The sequence below is a fragment of the Anopheles gambiae genome, chromosome 3 (genome assembly GCF_943734735.2).
Source record: "Anopheles gambiae chromosome 3, idAnoGambNW_F1_1, whole genome shotgun sequence".
NCBI classification, from domain to species: Eukaryota; Metazoa; Arthropoda; class Insecta; order Diptera; family Culicidae; genus Anopheles; species Anopheles gambiae.
The window spans coordinates 45,037,621-45,058,370 of record NC_064602.1 but is presented as its reverse complement, the minus strand read 5'-3'; the positions used below and the strand labels follow the sequence as shown (position 1 = coordinate 45,058,370).

The window sequence follows — 20,750 nt, the reverse complement described above, 5'->3', positions numbered from 1 at the left end:
CTTCCAACTCAATTCTATTTCAATTCAATTTTAATAATGTTAGCAAACGTTCTCCCATTATACATGCAATATAATACAAATGTGCATGGAGGCTTTTTAAGTCCTACTATAATCATTATTCCAAATGATGGGAAGGAATTTTGATAACCACAAAGCAACTCAAATCACCTCCCTTAAGGGTTCATCCAACAAAAACCTTTCCTGGGAAAGCACGTGGCCAAACGTCTCCACGCTAATTTCAAAACGATTGCAATAGTAAAAATAATCATTCCATCGTTCAGAACCATCAATCCCCGCAGGGAGTCGAAACGAGGAGCAGTGGGAGCGTATTTTATTGCGCCCTGCTAAACCTCATTCCCCCATTCCCACGCCCCGGATCCGTGGTGATCTCCTTTAATTTATGTTTATTTTGGCATCGGTTGAACGAGATGCACCAACAAGGGGCCTCGTACCCAAACACGTCCATCTCGTAACGGTGCCAAGATCGAAAATTGCTTTTAATGAATCATAACGAAAGGTTTACGGATTATTTGCGCCGATCCCGCACGCCCTCGTTTTTATTCCGAATTACGACTTGTTTGCAAGTATTTTGCGTAAACAAATCGCAACATCTTTTATTACCAGCGCACAATCACAACCAAGCCAATGATGCGTGTCCTATCCTTGCTTTCATGATTTCTAGCCTGCAAACCATTGTGCCAATAATGGACGATGATCATAATGTGCGCTCGTAAACGCACTCGGAAGTGGTTGGTGTCTATTCTTTAGCGGAAAAGGAGTGTTTTACGCCAATCATTTACTTGATTTCTATTTACACGAACGAAGTAAAAGTATGTAAACAATGAGCAGCGAAATGTAGGTCATACTCTGCCTGTGCATGTTGCAATGGACGGCGTTTGATGCGCACAAAGATGAACAAAACCTGCCTTGCATCAACCGTTGCAATAGTGGTAGAATAAACACTGAGAAGCTGCCTGGGAATCTTCATTGCTTACTTTTGCTCGACTGAAGTGTATTATGATTTATCTAACAATTTACTGCCATGAACTCGTGAGAGTGGTTAGTACAAACTTCATCTAACTCAACCAAAGCTTCCAAAATGGCAATGGTTCGCCACGCTCCTTGCTTGGCAGAAATTACCCAATCCCGGATTTTTGCCGCCTTTTAACGAGCACGAGTACGGTTCTGTGCTACGTCGCGAGCAGTAAAGCGCGTAGTGATAATGAAATGGATCATTTTTCACGCTTACGCTTTTTTTCTCTTTTTGACCCAATCCCATTTCATTCACACTCCAATTTTGCCATGCTTTGGGCGCAGAGGCGCCATTCTTTAGCGTGGTTGTTTGTGTGGGAAGGCCGGACACACTTTCCATACTTTATGTTGTGCGATGAGAAGAAACGAAAGTTTGTTGTTATTAAAAGCTGAAAATGATCATGCCGGGAAACTAAGTTGGACCTGGGCGGTTGTTCCCGTAGCGAATCGTTGTGGGATTTTTAAACAAAAGGTCAAGATGTTTGCTCTAGGTATCAGTGTTAGAAAGGAAAAAAACAAAACAAAAGCTACTACAAGTAAATGTTAGTGTAAGCAAGTGATTGACAAAATGGCATCATATTTCGAGCAAAACCATTCTTCAGGCGTATTTCTCAAACATTTCCAAAATGCTTCCAAGTAGTATGAAGTAACGTTTTCAGCCAAACTCGGGGAATTGAGCGTGTGACGTCGATAACAGGCGATACAGAAACTTTTTTTCATTTGAAATACAGTCGTAAATAAAAAAAAAAAATTCATCGTACGGTCGTAAATTTTGTTCAATATTTTATTCAATTACATTTTTGGGGTTTAAAATTACATCTTAAATTCATGAGAACAGATCAACATGAAAGTATGATTCGACACTGCAGTCATTGGAGAAATATTTGAAACATTGACTCAGCTTGTATTACGGCCAATTGTTTATTTAAAAATAAAATTGTATTATTGCACTTATATAATTTCCATGTTTAATTTTCCTTCACTAACTTCCTTTTACAACAACAAAATATATTTTAATTTAAAAAAATGAAATGATTATTTCCTTTCACTTTTTCCTATACCCTACATCAAGTAGTAACGTACTCGGCCAGCCGCTCGCTCAATGCCACGACCACGCTGCTAACAACCGGATGTGACATGTGGTCCACGGACGTCAGCAAGCAAAGCAGAAAACATGCAATGCGATCCTTTCAAAAAGGGTTTTTTTATGGAAATGATAATGAAGGCATGGCAATCGTTTCACATCCGTTTTACTGTTAGTTGCTCGTTGGCTCCACTACGTGTTCGTCGTTCGTCCTTTGCCGCTTCGAACCTCGCTTATGAATATGAATGAAGCTCGCCATTCCCCTTTTCTCGGATACACGTCCGCGGATTTATCCACTGTAAGACGATTTTGCCAAGAAACACCACCATCGCAGCATCCAAAGTCTGAAAGATCTTTCCCTGCTAGCTTCGTACGTTTGTCGTGTTCGGGCGTACGGATTACACACACACACACACACATAGTCATAAGCGTGCGTTGACAGTGACACTGGATTTTCCGGTTTCACCATACATGCGCACACAAAGTTTGGATAACAAAAACACTCACAGCAATCCCACGTTTACATTCCACGTTCCCACGTGACGGAGGTGAAGGGGGTTGAGTTTGAATAATAAAAACTATGTAAATGGAACCACCGGAACGAATGCGATCAGATCAATGAAAGATGGTAAACCCTATTTTGCAGTTTCAAATGTGCAATGCCGCAAGCGTTGACCGTGATCAATGCATACCGCGAATTCGGTTACACTTGGCTGTGCAAATGTATAGTTGTGCTGCACATCAACAGTATCTACTGAGTTATATTTCAAACATACCTCATAGATAGATAAAAACAAAACCTAATAGCTGATAACGCTGGACGTTTCCTGAAAAAGTTGTTTCTACTAAATTGACATTTACATATTTCCCGTGTTCGGTAACATACAACATACAGACTAAACATAATTGATTTCCCTTTTCCAAGCCCCATGCAAACGGGGCTTCTGCCAGGGGTTTTACATAATTTTCTATTACTTTTACCGAAAAACATGCCGTAGAAAAACTCAATTTCGTAAGATGCTTTTTTGGCCCCATTTGTCACGTACCAAACGCCCATTTCAAACGCCGTGGGCTCGCACGGCACCAATCCATTGGCCCCAATCACATTATGCTTTTCTTGCGATGGTTAATTTGCATAGATCCTATAAATTATGGTACGCGAGACGCAACCATTACCGTTCGCCCTGCGGTTGGTTCCGTTTCGATTTCATTAGATTTAACAAGATCAGCGTTGTAATATCCTGCTGCAAGGGTGTTCGCTTTCCACGTCCGGCCGTTGTTTTATGAGCCATCGGAAACTGCGATACACACAAAACATACACACACACATACACCTTGCAACACTTCCGTACTTTAAACAAGAAGTAAGGCGCAGAGATTAAAACGCATCTAATACTGATTCATCACGCGTTGTTATTCCTCAGCAATAGCATACAACCCGAACGAGTAAACGACCCAAAAGCAATCAAGCTTTTAATGTAAATGAAAACGTTGACCGTTGACATAGCAAAGAAAAGCCCCCGGGGGCCTGTGAGTGCCAGTAAACCAGTACGACTGCTCCCCATCCCTGGCCACCTGGCTCGGGAGAACAATTTATCAAATATTTGCGCAAAGGTACAACAAGGAACGACGGATCACCCGGTACCAAACACCACACAAGTGTGTCGTTATGTTTGCTGATGTGTGTGTGTGTGTGTGCGTATGTGTTGTTTTAAAGACGTAAGCAAAGAAACTGCTTTCAGTTGGTAGCCACATCAAGCGTTGGAAAGGGATGAAAACTTTCGTAATGTTCCACAGCCTGTATGTTATCTTACGTATTAGGGAAAAACTGGGCGCAACGGGGTGAATGGAGATTAAAAGTTGTAATTACTAAGCCATAGTCATATCACTTTCATGATGAATGTAAACCGGGATAGAGGTCACAAATGCAAGGCAAAGAACACACAGACAGAGAGAGCAAGAAAGGACTACTCATATAATCAGACAGCATACACATATACAGCTCGGCATTATACAGCTCGGGTTTGGAAAGAGTGTATTATTTGTACTTTAAGCTTACATTATTTCCATGAGCTGTATGGCCTTGGAAACCTGCTAAGCTCGATACGGTTATCATTTCACTGCCTGGAGAACTCTTGTATGACCATTTTAAAATAATTTATATAGGTAACTGAAAATTGTCACTCGTTTTATTTAATCGCTATAACTAAATTCATAGAAATTAACAATAATTATAGTGATGCAAGGTTCGAGTCTCTCAAAGAATTTAACGTCTTCCGACATTAAAACATATAGATAATTAGAGAAACAGTTGATGGAAGGTTTAACGATACAAGCCAATTATTGTAAATAGAGTTTGAAAGTGGGCGGTTTAAATAATTTCAACACGCCATACAAAACCATTAATCTAGTCCAGTGGTTGTCAACCTTTTTGCAGCTTCTCACCCGTTGTAGAGTGCATGTAGGATTTTAGTCGGAGGTTCGATCAGACACGGTTAGTTAATATATAATTGAATATATTCGCTGAAGCAAACATATTTACTGAAGAAATGTAAAAGACTATTCCAATTGTTGTTGAAAAGTTTATGAATAAAATATAATTGATTTCTTACATAAAAAGTAAACAAATCGATTTGTAAAACTCAATGTAAAATTTTATAATTCATTTCGTACAGAAAAAACTAAATAAATCAATTTTGTAATTTATATGTTTGTAGACACAATTAACGAAATCCAAAATGACATAACGCAAGTGTCAATTGAGTTTGAAAATACTAGCCAGATGATGAATATTGTTCCACTGGCAGTCACTGTCACAGAATTTTCTAAATTTAAATGAATCTTTGACTCGAATATTGGGGTATTCATATAGAGCTTATCATTAGACTGCTACCATTAAGTCAACATTTCCTAGCACACGACAAGGCTTTTACAACCGTAAAGAAGCTCTATCAATACAAACAAATAACTTAAAGTAAATAATCATTTACTTCATCTACCGAGGTGTAGGCTTTTCGAAACTTCATGTGAAATCAAACTTTAGTTTTAAGGATATTATTCCAAACAAATTTCTTGCACGTCACTCTAAGCAACAAGTATTGTTCTATTGTTAAACCTCTAAACACGTTATCAAGCTAAATAAATAAAGGTCTCATTATTTTACTTCGTATCACAACAAAGGCTATTCGCTAAAAGTAACACAAGAGAGTTAACTGTCATGGAAGGTTTTCAATTTATTCATCACATCAGACCAGAATCGAGCGGCTATGGTATTATACTTATTTCTATTATATATGTACCATATATCCCACCACCACCATCTCCAAGAATGTCATGACGTGAGCGTTTGTCTATGACGCATGTTGTACAACTTTTATGACGAATTGCAGAATTGCGGATGGTGATGGGATGTGCCAACTGGAGGCGATGAAATATACCGGCAATAACTCGGCAGAAAATCTCTCCTCAGTGGCATCAGAGATACTTCACTTCGCTCAAAAAGCCGTAAAAAAATCATTCTTGCCTTGAACCCACTGTTGATTGATTTTATATGTTGAAGATTTTTCATCACCTTCAACCTTAAAAAAAGGTGCGTGCACACGTACGAGACCTCGCACCTCAATCCTTTATTTCAGCAAAAAGCAAAACGGTGCCTGAAGCTCACACTTGAGAACCATCGTGAACGGCAAGTTAGACAGCAAAAAGGTGGAGGAAAAATGAATTTTCATGTGCTTGCATAAAATGTTTCTCCTTAGAAGTTGGCATCCAACCAGGCCCATGGCATCTACAACGTGAGATTGAAGAAATATCAGCCGCGACCGCGAATGTAAGGGGCGTGCGTATTGTAACATCGCAACAGTAAGAACATGGGGTAAAGTTTGCAGTTCTCTTTGCCGTTGTTTCAATCTATTACCCCCTCCTCTCCCAGTCCAAAAAAGCTCCCCGAGCGATGTTGGTTTTGGTTGAAAATTGATAGGGATCAGCAGTGAAACGGGCCGGAAATGAATGAATCGTTTTGCGTTTAGTTTATTTGCGTAAACTTTACAAACTGCCACTGGCTGTTGGGCTATGTTGGGCGCGCTCATTCAACTGAACATTTGATTCCATTTTCCAAGTTTTTAATAATTTTACTAGCCGGTACTACGTGAATTGTTCCCGGAGAAAAACAAGAATATGCTACGCGTGCTATTACGATAAGAATTTTGATGATTTAAAATTAATGTTAACCTGTACTACACAAGTGACTTTATACTGCGTTGCGTCAATTTTAGGAAACGTTGTGCCTGTAAAGAAGGCTTTCACGAGTATATCAAACATATGACATACATGTTAATGTTTGTAAATATTAAAACAGGCATCACTTTATTTTGCTACGAAGAATACATATTAATTGCTGGGGATCTTTGTGCATTTGAACTCAAACTGTACCTGATATTGTCTGACACGTGTATTTATGAAAAATTATACGAAACCACTACCGTTAAAATACCGTACGCACACAATCGCTGTATTTTGCTCTGTTTTGCTGTATCAGCGCAAAACAGGCGTGTAGGACGTGAAAAATAAATAAAAACCCTACAAAGGCACCTTTTTACACTGGACCACAAAGTTATCCTCGTTCAATCTCAAAAAACGATTACGCTGTCTGACATTTTATCAGTTTCGAAAAAGTTCTCATCTTCGACCACCACTCCTCCGCACATAATTCGGCATGTTACTGCGTTAAACTAAGGCATTTGGACATCTGGCGGAAATAATATTTCATGCCTTATTTAGCGGAAAAATCGGCGTCCTGGAAGTTGAGCTTTTTTCGATTCGATGTCCGTTTTGAGCAACAATTCATTAAAAAAATAAGCATTGTTGTTTTATTTTTATTGAGCTTTTTATCGTTTACATTTTACAAAACAGTGGCTTCCGGTAGCAAAAATCACTTCTGCTGGGGAAATTCAGACGACAAAACTTCGTAAATCAGACGATGATCATTTGGTATAGATTTCATTATCTTATATGCTGTTTTTTTGGTGCCTCCTGATTCGAGTAGTTCTTATTCATCATTCACACATTTCTACTTGAGCACATACAGTGGCCAGCAGAATAAAGTGGCCACTACTTACAATTTTACATTTTTTACATTTTTTCCGTGAAAAATGAAGTTATTGTACTGCTTTATTTTTTGAAACATTGTTCGTGATATGCTTAAGAATGCGCAGTACCATAGCATGACAAAAATGAAAAGTTTGCTTAAAGAAAAAAAAATTTTTTCTAAAATTGATCAAAGTCACTGTGCCAAAATAAAGTGTCCGCTTTATTCATTCTACAAAAAATATTTTTCTGAACAAATATAACAGCAAACTTATAATTTATACGCGTTCCTCTCGCATTCTTTACATGTTCGAGGATCGTTGGCGTATTTTTTTTCTAATTTTTAAAGGTTTATCTAGTTCTGCATCTAGTTTTTGCATCTGGTTCTTCTTAAGCGTTATCAAGAACTTTAAATTTAAATTTATTTGTGTGTGACACCAGTTTTATCCACCTTCGCACATAGAATCTGCCACAAATTCTCGATGGAACAAAAATTTAGACTTCATGGAGGACATGCAAGGTGTTTTATACGATACTAGTTGAGAAATGAATTTTGTATTGATTGTGTGTGTTGAGATGTTAGCCTGTAGGAACATGTTTTTAGTTTTCAAACCCCATTTTTTTTTAAGAAATATCCCAAAGTATTGATGAAGAATGTTAAAAAAGGTATCAGCCATAGTTGTACTTTCGATTCACACCAGTTTTCCTGCTACTCCTAAAGAGAAACACCCCCTAGCTATCACATTGCAATTTTCGTAATTTACTGCCCGTTAGATGTAGCGTCCTTCAACTTCCTCGCCCGAGCTACAGCAAGACTAACAAAGCCAATTGGCTTCAATATGATCAAGAACATGCAGATATATCGTTAGATTGATGAAAAACTGGTATTTGGACAGATGAGTCCAAATTAGAACAGATGTTCAAAAATAAGTAGACGCGATCCAACAAACCAATATGTATGAAGAGTGCAATGTGATGACCAAGGAGGGGATTTCTATACGAGAAGTGGGGAGCATGATTTGAATCGACGGCATAATGAAAGCTAATACCTATACAAGCATCCTGTGTGAATTTATCTGTTTTCTGTGAAAAATACGGAGTTAGTAAATAAATTGATGTTACAACAGGAAGACGACTCAAGTTCAAGACGTCTCAAGGAATTTATCAATCAAATCGAATAATTTTTTTTTAATGGCTCCCAGTTATTCTTAATCTTTATTCAATCGAGATTTAGTATGCAAATTTTAATGCAAATATAGTGAAAATGACGTGATTAAGAAAAACAAAATATGTTAAAGCTCTGAAATACTCTTAGGAAGAACCAATGCCAAATATGTGCAGATAAAAAACAAAATAAATTATGGCAAAGATCATCGAACATGTAAAGAATGCGAGAGGAACGCATACAAATTATAAGTTTGGTGTTATATTTGTTCAGAAAAAATATTTTCTGTAGAATGAATAAAGTGGACACTTTATTTTGGCACAGTGATTTTGATCAATTTTAGAAAAAATATTTTTTCTTTAAGCAAACTTCTCATTTTTGTCATGCTATGGTACTGCGCATTCTTAAGCATATCACGAACAATGTTTCAAAAAATAAAGCAGTACAATAACTTCATTTTTTACGGAAAAAATGTAAAAAGTGTAAAATTGTAAGTAGTGGCCACTTTATTCTGCCGGCCACTGTATGTGTCTGATCAAAATTCTGGTGAACTTGTTTTATTACTCAGTCAAAACGTTTGCTCGGGTAAAAATATTGATGTGCATAACGACTCACTGTAATGACTCATAGTGAATGAGTTATTGCTCGATACGGAGATTAAACTCTTCAAGAGTGAGTTCAAGATTTAACTCAACCGTCTAACTCATTCACTGTGAGTTAAATCATGCTAAATTAAAAACATTGCAAAATAATTCTTAGCGTATCTTTTCACGTTTCCTAATGTTTGAACTATTATTTGAACTTAATTTGAACTATTTTTCTACCACGAAAAATGATAAATAAATCTATTATTAGTTTTATTATGTTAAGTTTATAATATCGTACTCCATCCAAACGGAATTCTAGCAACAACAACAGAACAAATCATCAACTAAGCCCATCGTGCTAAAACAATCAACATCGAAATAGATTTCCTCCAATCAAGATATCATTTTCCAGCTAGCTGTAAAATGTTCACATGTACTGAAATCATCGAACGATATTGATAAAACACACAGACTCACAGAACGAAGTAACACAGGACACAGTGTGTCGATTCGATAAAAATCTGATTGTAATCGGCTCAGCATCTCAGTGCCTCGCAGTGCCTCGCAGTGATTGGAAACAGCGATCAAATGCACGCTTTTCGAACACAGAAAAAACCAAAGATAAACGACAAAACGCGAGCGTACGGAATGGAATTAAAACAAACTCAACTACAATGCTAATCTTATCGTAGCTTCACAGTTGTGGCCAAATCCCTAGCTCAGCAGGAACGAAACGTTCGCCATCAGCCGGGCGATTGATGAGATAAATTGCGGGAATTGTCATTCCAGTTGGATTACCATTTTTTCATTCATCCGTCAACGATTGCATCGGAGGCGAACCATATCCATCCAATCAATGTCCTTGCAATGGAGAAGAATTTGCTCCTCATTCGTTATTTTGCTTCTTTTTTTACCTTTTTGTTACTCATTTGCTATGTTCGGCGCTAGTCAAAAAACGAAAATCCATCATATTAAGAAAGAACAATGAATTTTTATCTGCCTGATTTGACGTGGAGTTGGAAAAAATCCAACCATCCACAATTGCATTCAGTAGAGTACGGTTCAACAATTGGCAGCCACTCACCACATTGGTCAAACATATGGAGATCCTGATTTAGGCGATACATTGCCAACCCACAATGACAGTTTTCGGCCGTATCGTGCAGATTTTGTCAGCTAGACATCTATTGTTCCGCTAAACGTTCCGCCAGCATAGCACGGTATGATAATCCAACTTTTTAGCAAAAGCCTTCCGTAAGCCACCAAAGAAAACCACACAAAACTAAGCCGGATGATCAATGACAACGATACGTGCTGGGCGTAGTAGCTGGCCATTTCCGAGGAATGTTTGCTGCGCCAGTTTGTACTGTCACATAGCATCTGTCACCGTTTGACCATGGCCATTCCGACGAACTGTTCTCAATCCAGCCTTCCATTCATGCTCCTTTGCCATGCTGGGATATCAGATTTTACAATACGAAACTTTATCGATCTGGGCAGGACAACGGTGCCAGCAACGCAGCTATTCGGGAAGGTTGTATCCCGAGCCGAAAGCTTCACTAATTAAAGTGATAAAATTTTGAGTACCTCCCTCAGCTTTATAATGTGTGTGGAAAAAGTGCGGTGAGAGGGACAGCGGGACGTGGGTAGTTGATTCGAGGCATGCTCACTGTGTGCCCTTTTTCATGTCGAGTGGCTCTCTTTTATGATGAGCATGCAAGCAGATGATTACGATAGTGGAATAATTAACACAAAACGTTTTATGGTTCCACCACCCCTCCAACAAGTAGCTTCAGCAGTGGCCACATTGCTACGGAAAGCTATCGGGTAAATTAGTTTTGCTTTGTGTGAGTGGGGATACCCGATTTTGTGCCATACTTTGTATGCCTAGCTGTGCTGGGAGCGTAAATTATGTTTGCACAGTTTCGAGACAGCTGGAGTTATAATTTTGTTTGCAGCACGCTAGATATAGAGAGAGAAAGAAAGACGGGTACAAAAGAAATGGTAACGTAAAAACGCGGAGACTACTGAATATTTTTGCTGTCCTCTTTAACATTCGATTCTTTAGTTTTTATTTTGTACACCAAATTATTTTACCCCATTCAGTGTTTTGCCCAAGTCTATCTCGGAGAAGCGGATCGCTTTTGTAGTGATTTGCCCGAGTGAACTCAAGCTGATTTTTTCCCATTTTTGTTGCGTTCTTCGTCGCGCGGCGTTGTGGAACAGTTGTGTGATGACTCACGAGCGATTACGATATGGTTGATGTTATTGTCTGCACTTAAATTCTAAAAAACAATTTTATTCAAGACATGTTAACTGCAGACGTGATGCGATAAACTTACTAAAATCGCAACACTGCTGAAAGCATGCAATCCATAAGTCTTGAAAAAAAAACAATACTTGAATGATTTATTGTCACTACAAGCAATATCACTTTCAAGCATGTTTTAATATACCATATAATACCAAGAATATCGACTTCAACCATTTTTTAGCATTCGTTAAGTGTAGTTCTTCAAAATCTCAGATGAAAACTGTTGAAAATTTTTTGATCCATTTTTGCAAAATCACGAGATTGTCAAAGGGTTAAATATCTCTCAAGCACACGTTAAAACATTGACAAGCAAAATCTGATCATAATTGACCATTTTGTAACACCTCATCTTTTTTCTTTTTTTATGTTTTCTTGACTGTATGAATTTTTCACTAGATAGACTAAAAACTCATAAAAATTTAACTCTGTAATGCAAGGCGAATCGATGCCTTGTGATTGGAATCTCGGCATCATCTACCCCAATATACAAGAAGGGAGATAGGTTGGACTGCAACAACTACAGGGGTATTACGGTGTTGAATACCGCCTATAAAATATTCTCCCTGATCCTTCAGGATCGCCTTGTCCCGCACGTCGAAGAGATAGTAGGAAACTATCAAAGAGGATTCCGAAACGGAAAATCAACCACTGATCAGATCTTCACCATGCGCCAGATCTTGGAGAAGATGGCTGAATACAAAAACGACACATACCATCTCTTCATAGACTTCAAAGCCGCATACGATAGCATAGCCAGGGTAAAACTGTACGACGCTATGAGCTCTTTTGGAATCCCGGCCAAACTGATAAGGCTAATTAGAATGACTATGACCAACGTCACATGCCAGGTTAGGGTGGATGAAAAACTCTCAGGACCTTTTGCTACCACCAAGGGTCTGCGCCAGGGGGACGGGCTTGCCTGTCTCCTATTCAACTTGGCGCTAGAGAGAGCCATCCGTGACTCGAGGGTGGAGACTACGGGAACCATCTTCTATAAGTCAACCCAGATCCTGGCATACGCTGATGATATAGACATCATTGGTCTGCGGCTCTCCTATGTAGCAGAAGCCTACCAAGGGATCGAGCAGGCGGCAGAGAACCTCGGATTGCAGATAAACGAGGCAAAGACCAAACTGATGGTGGCAACATCAGCGGGCCCGCCAACAAATAATCAGAATCTACGTAGGCGTGACGTGCAGATAGGTGAATGCACTTTTGAAGTCGTCCCACAATTCACCTATCTGGGATCAAAGGTCAGCAACGACAATAGCATGGAAGCTGAGTTGCGCGCAAGGATGCTGGCTGCCAACCGGTCATTCTACAGCCTGAAAAAGCAGTTCACCTCAAAGAACCTGTCGCGACGGACGAAGCTGGGACTATATAGTACCTATATAGTACCAGTGCTCACATACGCCTCTGAGACATGGACACTGTCCAAATCTGACGAAACCCTCTTAGCCGCGTTCGAGAGGAAGATGCTCAGAAGGATACTTGGCCCCGTATGTGTGGAAGGACAATGGAGGAGCCGCTATAATGACGAGCTATACGAGATGTACGGCGACCTCACTGTCGTACAGCGTATAAAGCTCGCCAGGCTCCGGTGGGCTGGCCATGTTATACGCATGGAAACGGACGACCCAGCCCGTAAAGTCTTTTTAGGCCGTCCACAAGGACAGAGGAGGCGTGGTAGGCCCAAATTGAGGTGGCAAGATGGCGTGGAAGCGTCCGCCATTAAGGCCGGGATAACGGACTGGCAGACGAAGGCGCGAGACCGTGAGCGGTTTCGGACACTCCTGAGGCAGGCCAAGACCGCAAAGCGGTTGTAGCGCCGGATAAGTAAGTAAGTAATGCAAGGATCAATTTGTTTTAGTATTATGTATTTTGCGGTAACTCCTATGCGTTTTCGTCTTAATTCAAACCTACTTTACTTGACCTCAAACCATCAACTTGAAACAAATATATTAGTCTCTAATCGTATAATCATCGAAAACGCAGAAATTGTGGCCCTGTACAGACTTACTAAGTCTACGGCTTTATAGTAACGAAGGTGCTAATTAATTATTCCAACAAGTTGTTTCCTCAATAGAGCTTCTTCTCCTTCTAAAGAGTTGCAATCAACTGCAGTTGCCCCAAGCCTGCGTTATCGACTTATTTGTTTGATTATTTATCTTTTTTCCTGAGTGAGACTCTGGCAGTGGTTTTGTACTCCGTTTCGATTTATTCATCGCGAGAGGAGAAGAAGATTAAACAATTAAAATGACACTTTTTTCACTTCATCTTTACAATACCTTTTTCCGGGTATTCTCTCTAATCTCATTTTTTTTTTCTTCAATTTTTATTTTGTGCTTGTGAAATGTATTGTATTTATCCTTGACAGCGGCGAAAGCCGCAATGCAGTTTTAGCGCCAGATAAGTAAGTAAGAAAGTAAGCATTCTGTATCAATAAAAAATCATTTAACACACGACTCATTTGATTCGCTGTGAGTGAATTGTAACCCGTGGTAACGAGCTAATTCGTAATAGTGTTAAACAGACTCTACGTGATGGTTTGATTTAACACTTCTTCTTTTTTTCATGACGACCTATGCGACCATGCTGGTTCTTATAAGCTTCCGAGACCACGCTGCCAGATAACCTTGTCGTAAGTCCTTATTAGTGGGGCCGTCTTATACCACCCAGGAATCGATTCCGTCCTGGCTTTGTAGGAGCCGACTAGATTATCGACTAGACCTCGATTCATTTAATTCGCTACGATTATTTAACTTCTACATTGACTCTTACCCAGCCCAGTGAGTCTATTACCGAAATATCATCCAAGCTTATTGGACTGTTTGACTAGTATAAACACATTATATCTCATTTTTGACATGAAAATGAATTTTCGGGTATTGAAAATGAATGTTGATAGTCTGATCAAAATCAAAAATACTCTGAGAAATTTGGACAATCAATGTTCAAATGTTTATCCCAGGCCTGTGGCCAGGACTTTCCAGATTGATTCTTGAAAATATTTTTGCCGCAATGGACGAGCTATGCCATCGAGATTCTCACAATGACAAACTTGCAGCTCATATTTAACTTCTATATCTTTTAATCCCACACTAAACTCAACCCAACGTCCGCCCAAGATCCTTTCTTGACAGAGCATCGATCTTTAGGCTAATGTTTTCCCGCTTAACAAAACTGCGAACATGCATCTTGATCTTGTTCAGCACAAACGCTGAAGCTAAACAAATATCTTAACTAAAGCTAAATCACTTACCCTGAATGTTGAATGCAGCTGATTCCATCAACAATATTCGCATAGCTTTCAAAAGCCCCAGACCGATGGATATACCTCTCATTGTGGGATGGTGCGCAATGCCGCAGAGCCGTTGAAATCGTATTATAAAAGCAATTAAAACATTCAAATACTTGAGATATTTTGCAAGAGCCACTTCAAAACTTTTGCTTTTAATTAGGGCGAGTTGCTTGTTGTTGGTTGCCCTGAGCAAACGGCAAACTGCACTGTTCCGCCAAATAGCAACCCTAGCAACACCACCACTGCGTCACAAAACAGAAGGAGCAACGCTAGACGAGCTCGCGGTTGCTAGAAGTACACGATCTCAGCACAATTCACAGGTGCTTGAAAGGAGCACCACATCTTGGAACGGTCAGAGTAAGCAAACGATGTGGATGCAAAAGAGTGAGGAAACCTCAGGAAGTGTGGGTTCTTCTACCTTCGGTACCTTTGCTCACACAATGCACTCTTCTCCGCCTTCTCATACATAACCAATGCGATACCTCATCCAATCTGCAGGGGTTCTGCACCTCTTAAGCTGTTGTGCTGGCCATATTTGCGGGGGAGAATGGGGAAGCAGCATGTCTGGAAGCATGTAAAACACTATGAAAGCGTTACGCGACAAATCAACACAACGAAAACACACGCACACGTACATGCACACTAAGAACGGAATGTACATAGCACCATGTCTTGCACGGGTATCAGTGATGCAAAACGTGTGAAAACAATTTGTAGCCCGCAGCAAGTGACTGTAAATTATTTTCACTCAAGCTTAAGCAGGAAAAAAAAGATACCGAAACGCTTCGAGCTCTGCTCACTGTGTTAAGTGCCCATGACAACGTTGGTTGCTTTAGCATTAACACGCTACACACTAATGAGCTCGGTTGAATGCGTTTGATGCAAACAAACGGTTGCGCTATGAGCATTGAGTCAATGGTTGTAACTTATGTTATAAACTGTTTTGTCGTTTTTCTTTATTTGAAGATTCTCAGTAAGTTAAACAGTTGAGCAATTTGTTTTTATGTAATGCTTCATTTTTGACAATTTTCTTCATTCTGTGCGAGTGTTTTATAACCGGTAGGCAACAGATGGGGTTTACGAAAACTTACTTGAAATGTTTGTTTAATCCAATCACATTCGATGGCCATAGTAAGGAACGAAAGGACTGTCTAGTGCTTGATACGCTGGCTTATACAAAGAGCAGATGTGGTTCAATTCGTATTCCCATTGATACAATCTTGCTGCCAGGAATTTTGGCATTACAGAGTTTTCCAAGTCACTTTCAAACGTAAACATTGTTATTCACCGCGTGCAACATGTTAATCAATCAATCACATCACATCACCACATCAATCAGATATTTCATTTCTATCATATTAATTTTTAATTTGTTCAGCATGATTTTCAACACGACTCAATCAAGCTGGATTGAGTTTGGCAGTTCTTTGTTATGTGTTGAAAATCATGGGCAAAAACTGAAATTTAATTATGAAGCAAATACACCATGCGGGACTTGAACTCATAACAGGCATGTTGTTTAGTCGTTCGAGTTGATGACTGTACCATGAGTCCGGCTTAAAAAAAACACAGAAATAGCGTACTATTAAATTGCCTTTTTAACAGCACCGTTTGAAGCCAATTATTTAAATATCCTTATTACTGTGTAACTAATCCAAGTATTATTCAAGTACATCAATAATACAAATATTTTTAATACATATGAGACAATGTATGTTCTGTTTCATATTTCATGTTTTTATTGCTTACGTTAACAATAAAACAAAATTGATTTTCTCTTAGCCTCCCCGGCTCATTTTCTGATATATACCGTGTACCTATTCTCGTTTACTTTTTATCCTTTTTTTCAAAAACTTTTCATTGGATTTGATCAATTTCCCGACCCTTCTCATTGTGAACTGTGTTTCTGCTCTTGCTATTGGTGTCAAGCATGATTCATCTCGTTCCAATTTTTCAACTAACTCGATTTGGGACGGGGAAGTAATTCTTTTTATTCAACCAACCACCATACCATACCGCTTCCAAATCTGCCCGTGAATGACATAGATAACATCGTTCTATGGCCCAACACGAGCAAACCGGCAACAGAGAAAGTATTCCAAAGATGACCTTTTTTCAAGTGACCCCATTCTGGCTCGACTCCACAAAACGTTTCCCTATGCCGGTACGGATAACCCCTTCAGCTATGTAATCGTATCACCCAAGGGCTATACGGAGCACATCAATCGGAACATTTCAGCGTGAATGTGTGGGAATCTGTGTGCGTGTATGAGGGAGAGCGATAGAGTTCTTTTTTCTCGCTCTTGATACAGTGCAAAATTGGCTTACATGAAACCCGCAAGTATCCGGACAAGCACTGCCCAGAGTCCTTTTATTCATGCTTCTCATCGAGAAGAATGCGCATAAAACACCAACCACTTTAAAAGTGAAAGGAGCATTTTCGTCCTTTGTCGAAGAGAACCGAAACGATATCGCCAGATATCCCTGAACCAATGCACAGGAAAGAGAGATAGAGCGACAAGCATCTTAAGCAAACAAACTTTATCCACCGGCGTGTGGGGTTTTGGGTGGGCTTGCAGCTGTGTCTCTAAACCCCGCGCAAGCCCACCTAGCGTGAGAAAAGTGGGCAGAAATGCCTCAAAGATAAAGGGCACGGGAAAAATCGGTCAACCGGCAAAGTTTTGACCGGCCTCTCCTCGGGGAGCCCTTTTCTTTAAAGACAGTACCTGATACCGAAGGTCTACCATCCGCCCCAATAAGGGATGACAAATGACAAGCCTGTCAACATGATGCATGATTAGGATGTATTTACTTCTAACGGTTCGTTAGAGCCAACGGAAAATCATTCCACTGAAGGGCCGGAAAAGAGCACGCTTAACAGAAGGACTACATCGTCCGTTTGACGATGGAGACGATGGACGGGACAATTTCACCACCACAATTTCGTTCAGCGTGCTTCACCGCGTGCGGGCTTGGAATTTGAATAACGATAGTTCTGGACGGAAAGCCACTGTTGTTTGAGTACTGAGTAGAATTTTAAAAATGTTAGATGCACCAAGGGGTTTTCGTTGAACAAGTTAATCATTACTGCTTTGGGGCAGTGGTCGCTGGGATGACGCTATCATTACATGCCGCTTATTAGCGCACGATTTCTACACTACTCCTTTCCGAAAAATTATTGAAATGGATAGGCACATTATCCGACACAATAATGAACCACTATCGCCGAATCGACTAATGTACCCAAGAACCGTATTGCACACCCGATACAGCCAATATAGATTTCACTTTACAACGTCAAACCGTTTAGTTAATCGGCCACTAGAGCTACGCCTCGGAATAATTAATGATACAACCGTGCGCTGGGACGTTTGCTGGAAAGCACGAATAATTACCACTTCGCCTAACTCGCTTCTTAATGTTTAAGTGCGAGCAACTTTCCGATAACCGGAACATGCCCTACCATCACATACCCCCTTACACCAGCGAGTTCACGCCTGTAACCTATTCATTTATGCCTTGTTTCACCGCCGCTTTGGGAGACCAATGAGCAGCCTGTCAACCCGGGTGGGTCAAACCCGGCGGTTTCGATTTGGACATAAATCTTTCATGAGTTGCCCGCCTCCTGTTGCTACCGGGTTGCCGTCCCACGCTCATGCTACATTATAAGTCATTAAGTTCGGCTTCGAAGCCACCGAATTTTCCGAAGCGCTTAGCGATGCTATTATCTCCTCCCCGTGTTAAATCCGGGCCCCCGGGGGTGGGGGTATTAAATCCGCCATCCTACACACACACACACACACTGCTGCGAGCTGAACTTTGTCACCATCTTTCGCCATCGGGCAACCGGGAAACCCAAACACGGAGAGAAGATTAACGCTTGGCCGTCATGCCGAAATGTGCCGAACCTACTGGAAATGCCGTTTCGAGAAAACGTGTCGCCGGCGATTAGGTCATACGCTCAAGAAATGCTGCAAGGGAATGTGTATCGCGTTTTACGGTTTCATCAATACCACGGCTCAAGCACGCAACTACGTGCGAGCGATAAAATGCCCTTAGCCGGGCGGCGCTAAAGTGCCCAATCGTTAATGGAATGGAGAGTTATTCGGTAACCATCGGCACCAGAAAGTACAGTTGCTATAGGCATTACCGTCCGTTTGGCAGAGAGCAGCCTACTCCACCGGCAGTGTGGGAAGATTAAATTGTACGCACATTCATTAAACCTTCATATTCCTTCGATGATTGAATGTCGTTGATTTCCAGCCAGATAGTGACGTTAAGTAAGTGTTGAAGAGATTGTCGGATCAATGTTCGCTGTCAGTAGAAAACGTACAAATCGCGATGCAACGTCGAGCTTCATGTCAAGATTGTGCTAAAACATATACATTTGGATCAATTGACAAACCACACTAACATGATTTGCTTCTACTGGAACAAAGCTAATGTATAAAACTGCATATTTAAACCAATCTGCTGCTAATTGATGTAATTGTATTAATGCAACTAATCATCATCTTCATTTTCTGCTATTCTTCCAGATGCTCATCAAGGCTATACATCTTCACATCCAATTCAACAAACATCGGTGATGGGTCATCTTCATCATCGCCACCATCACCCGGCTCATGATCGGCTGCTCGCTAGACTCGTTTTCGGTACTGTATCGCGACCGACAAGCTCGCCGTCCCAACAATACCACTGCTATCGTCACCGACACATACTGCGCTGGGTGCTCGTGGGGCTTATCTCCTTCCTGATTAACACAGGACATGGACTGGAACAGCTTTCCGGTCAGCAGGAACCCCAAGCTGACCAGCAACCCATCCCACCAACGTTTTCGTCGACCTCCACGCCGACCCCAACACTCCCGCCCTGCGAACAGCGTGCCCTGGACGATATCCCACCCGATCCGTTCTACGACGTGTCGGACATTACGATCAGTGCGGCTAAATCGTTTGCCGATTTTCTCGCTAGCCGCAAGATAGATGGTACGTCTCGTGACGATCGCAAGTTTGCACTCGCCCGCGAGAAAGCCAACGAGCTGGCAACCAGTGTACTGAAGCAGGACGATGGATTGCTGCTGGCAGTTGGCATTGCGTACCCGCGGCTTCCACTGGCCGTGGTACAGTTTCGGGATCAGATCGACAGCGCGCACGTCAATCTGTCCGAGAGCAAGAACTTCCTGTCAACGTACTGGCGCGAGTTGGGAGCTGCATGGAACCAGAGCAATGGCGCACAGTTCTGGGGTGCTCCGTTTCGTGACTGCGGCCCCCTCTACGGACGGTGGCTTTGGCCGTACAGCGTTACCGTGGAGTCACAGGGTGTCAAGTAAGTACCGTTTGGTAACACTTTCCTTCTATGTAACACTTATCAGTTGGTTACCGCGAGTGCTCGAGTAGCAAATCTCTACAGGCCAACGAATACTTCCATCCGGGCCGGCTAATTATTCACAAACTTCTTCATTCCACGATTTCATTCGTTCGTCAGCAGCAAAGAGATTCCATAACTCTTAATTATGTATGATTGGAATGAAAAATTATGTACAATTTATCGCTACCACCACTACAGGAACACAATACGACAACTATAAGAACCATAACACCATTAATGGTACAGCAGAATATGATTTTTGGTTATGTTGAATGGTATAAATGGTTATAATTACGAAGATAATACGATATATCCCTAATAAAATGGTAAACTATTCACATGTTTGCATTATTGACATTAATAAAAAAATACATTAATTAAAAGTTATCTTCACCACTCCCAATTGCATCACTATTGGTAACGAACGCTGATACTAAAATTAAATATTAAAAAATTAAAAATTGTAAAACATTTTTTGAAAATCATCACACTGATTCAAGAACCAATTTAATTGAATTGTTATTGTATTTGTATCATATGTAAAAATCAATTGGCATGTTACCAAAATCTAAACCTTTGATTGTTTTAGTTATAAAAAGTGCCAATTTTGGGAATTTGCACCATTTTGAATGAAATATTTAAATGTCATAAATGTCGGCCAGAAAACATGATTTTTGATGATGAATCATTGTACTAAATATCTTACAAGCCATTGCCATTGTTTTAAGTATGTATTTATAACCATTGCAACATTTCCTGCACTGATATTAATTATACAATTACCGGAACAGGCAAACCTATTTGGTTTACAAGCC

The 20,750-nt window shown here is 40.4% G+C and overlaps 1 protein-coding gene across 18 annotated transcripts in view; it reads left to right on the top strand.

Moving 5' to 3' along the window:
- LOC1279347 (metabotropic glycine receptor) overlaps nucleotides 1-20,750 on the top strand; it is a 67,175-nt gene that overhangs the window by 13,826 nt on the left and 32,599 nt on the right. For all 18 annotated transcript variants that reach the window (XM_061659389.1, XM_061659379.1, XM_061659381.1 and 15 more), the window contains one exon: nucleotides 19,104-19,893. In XM_061659389.1, the coding sequence (XP_061515373.1) occupies nucleotides 19,154-19,893 (740 nt within the window). In that variant the 5' untranslated portion in view covers nucleotides 19,104-19,153. The remainder of the gene's footprint in view (nucleotides 1-19,103; nucleotides 19,894-20,750) is intronic.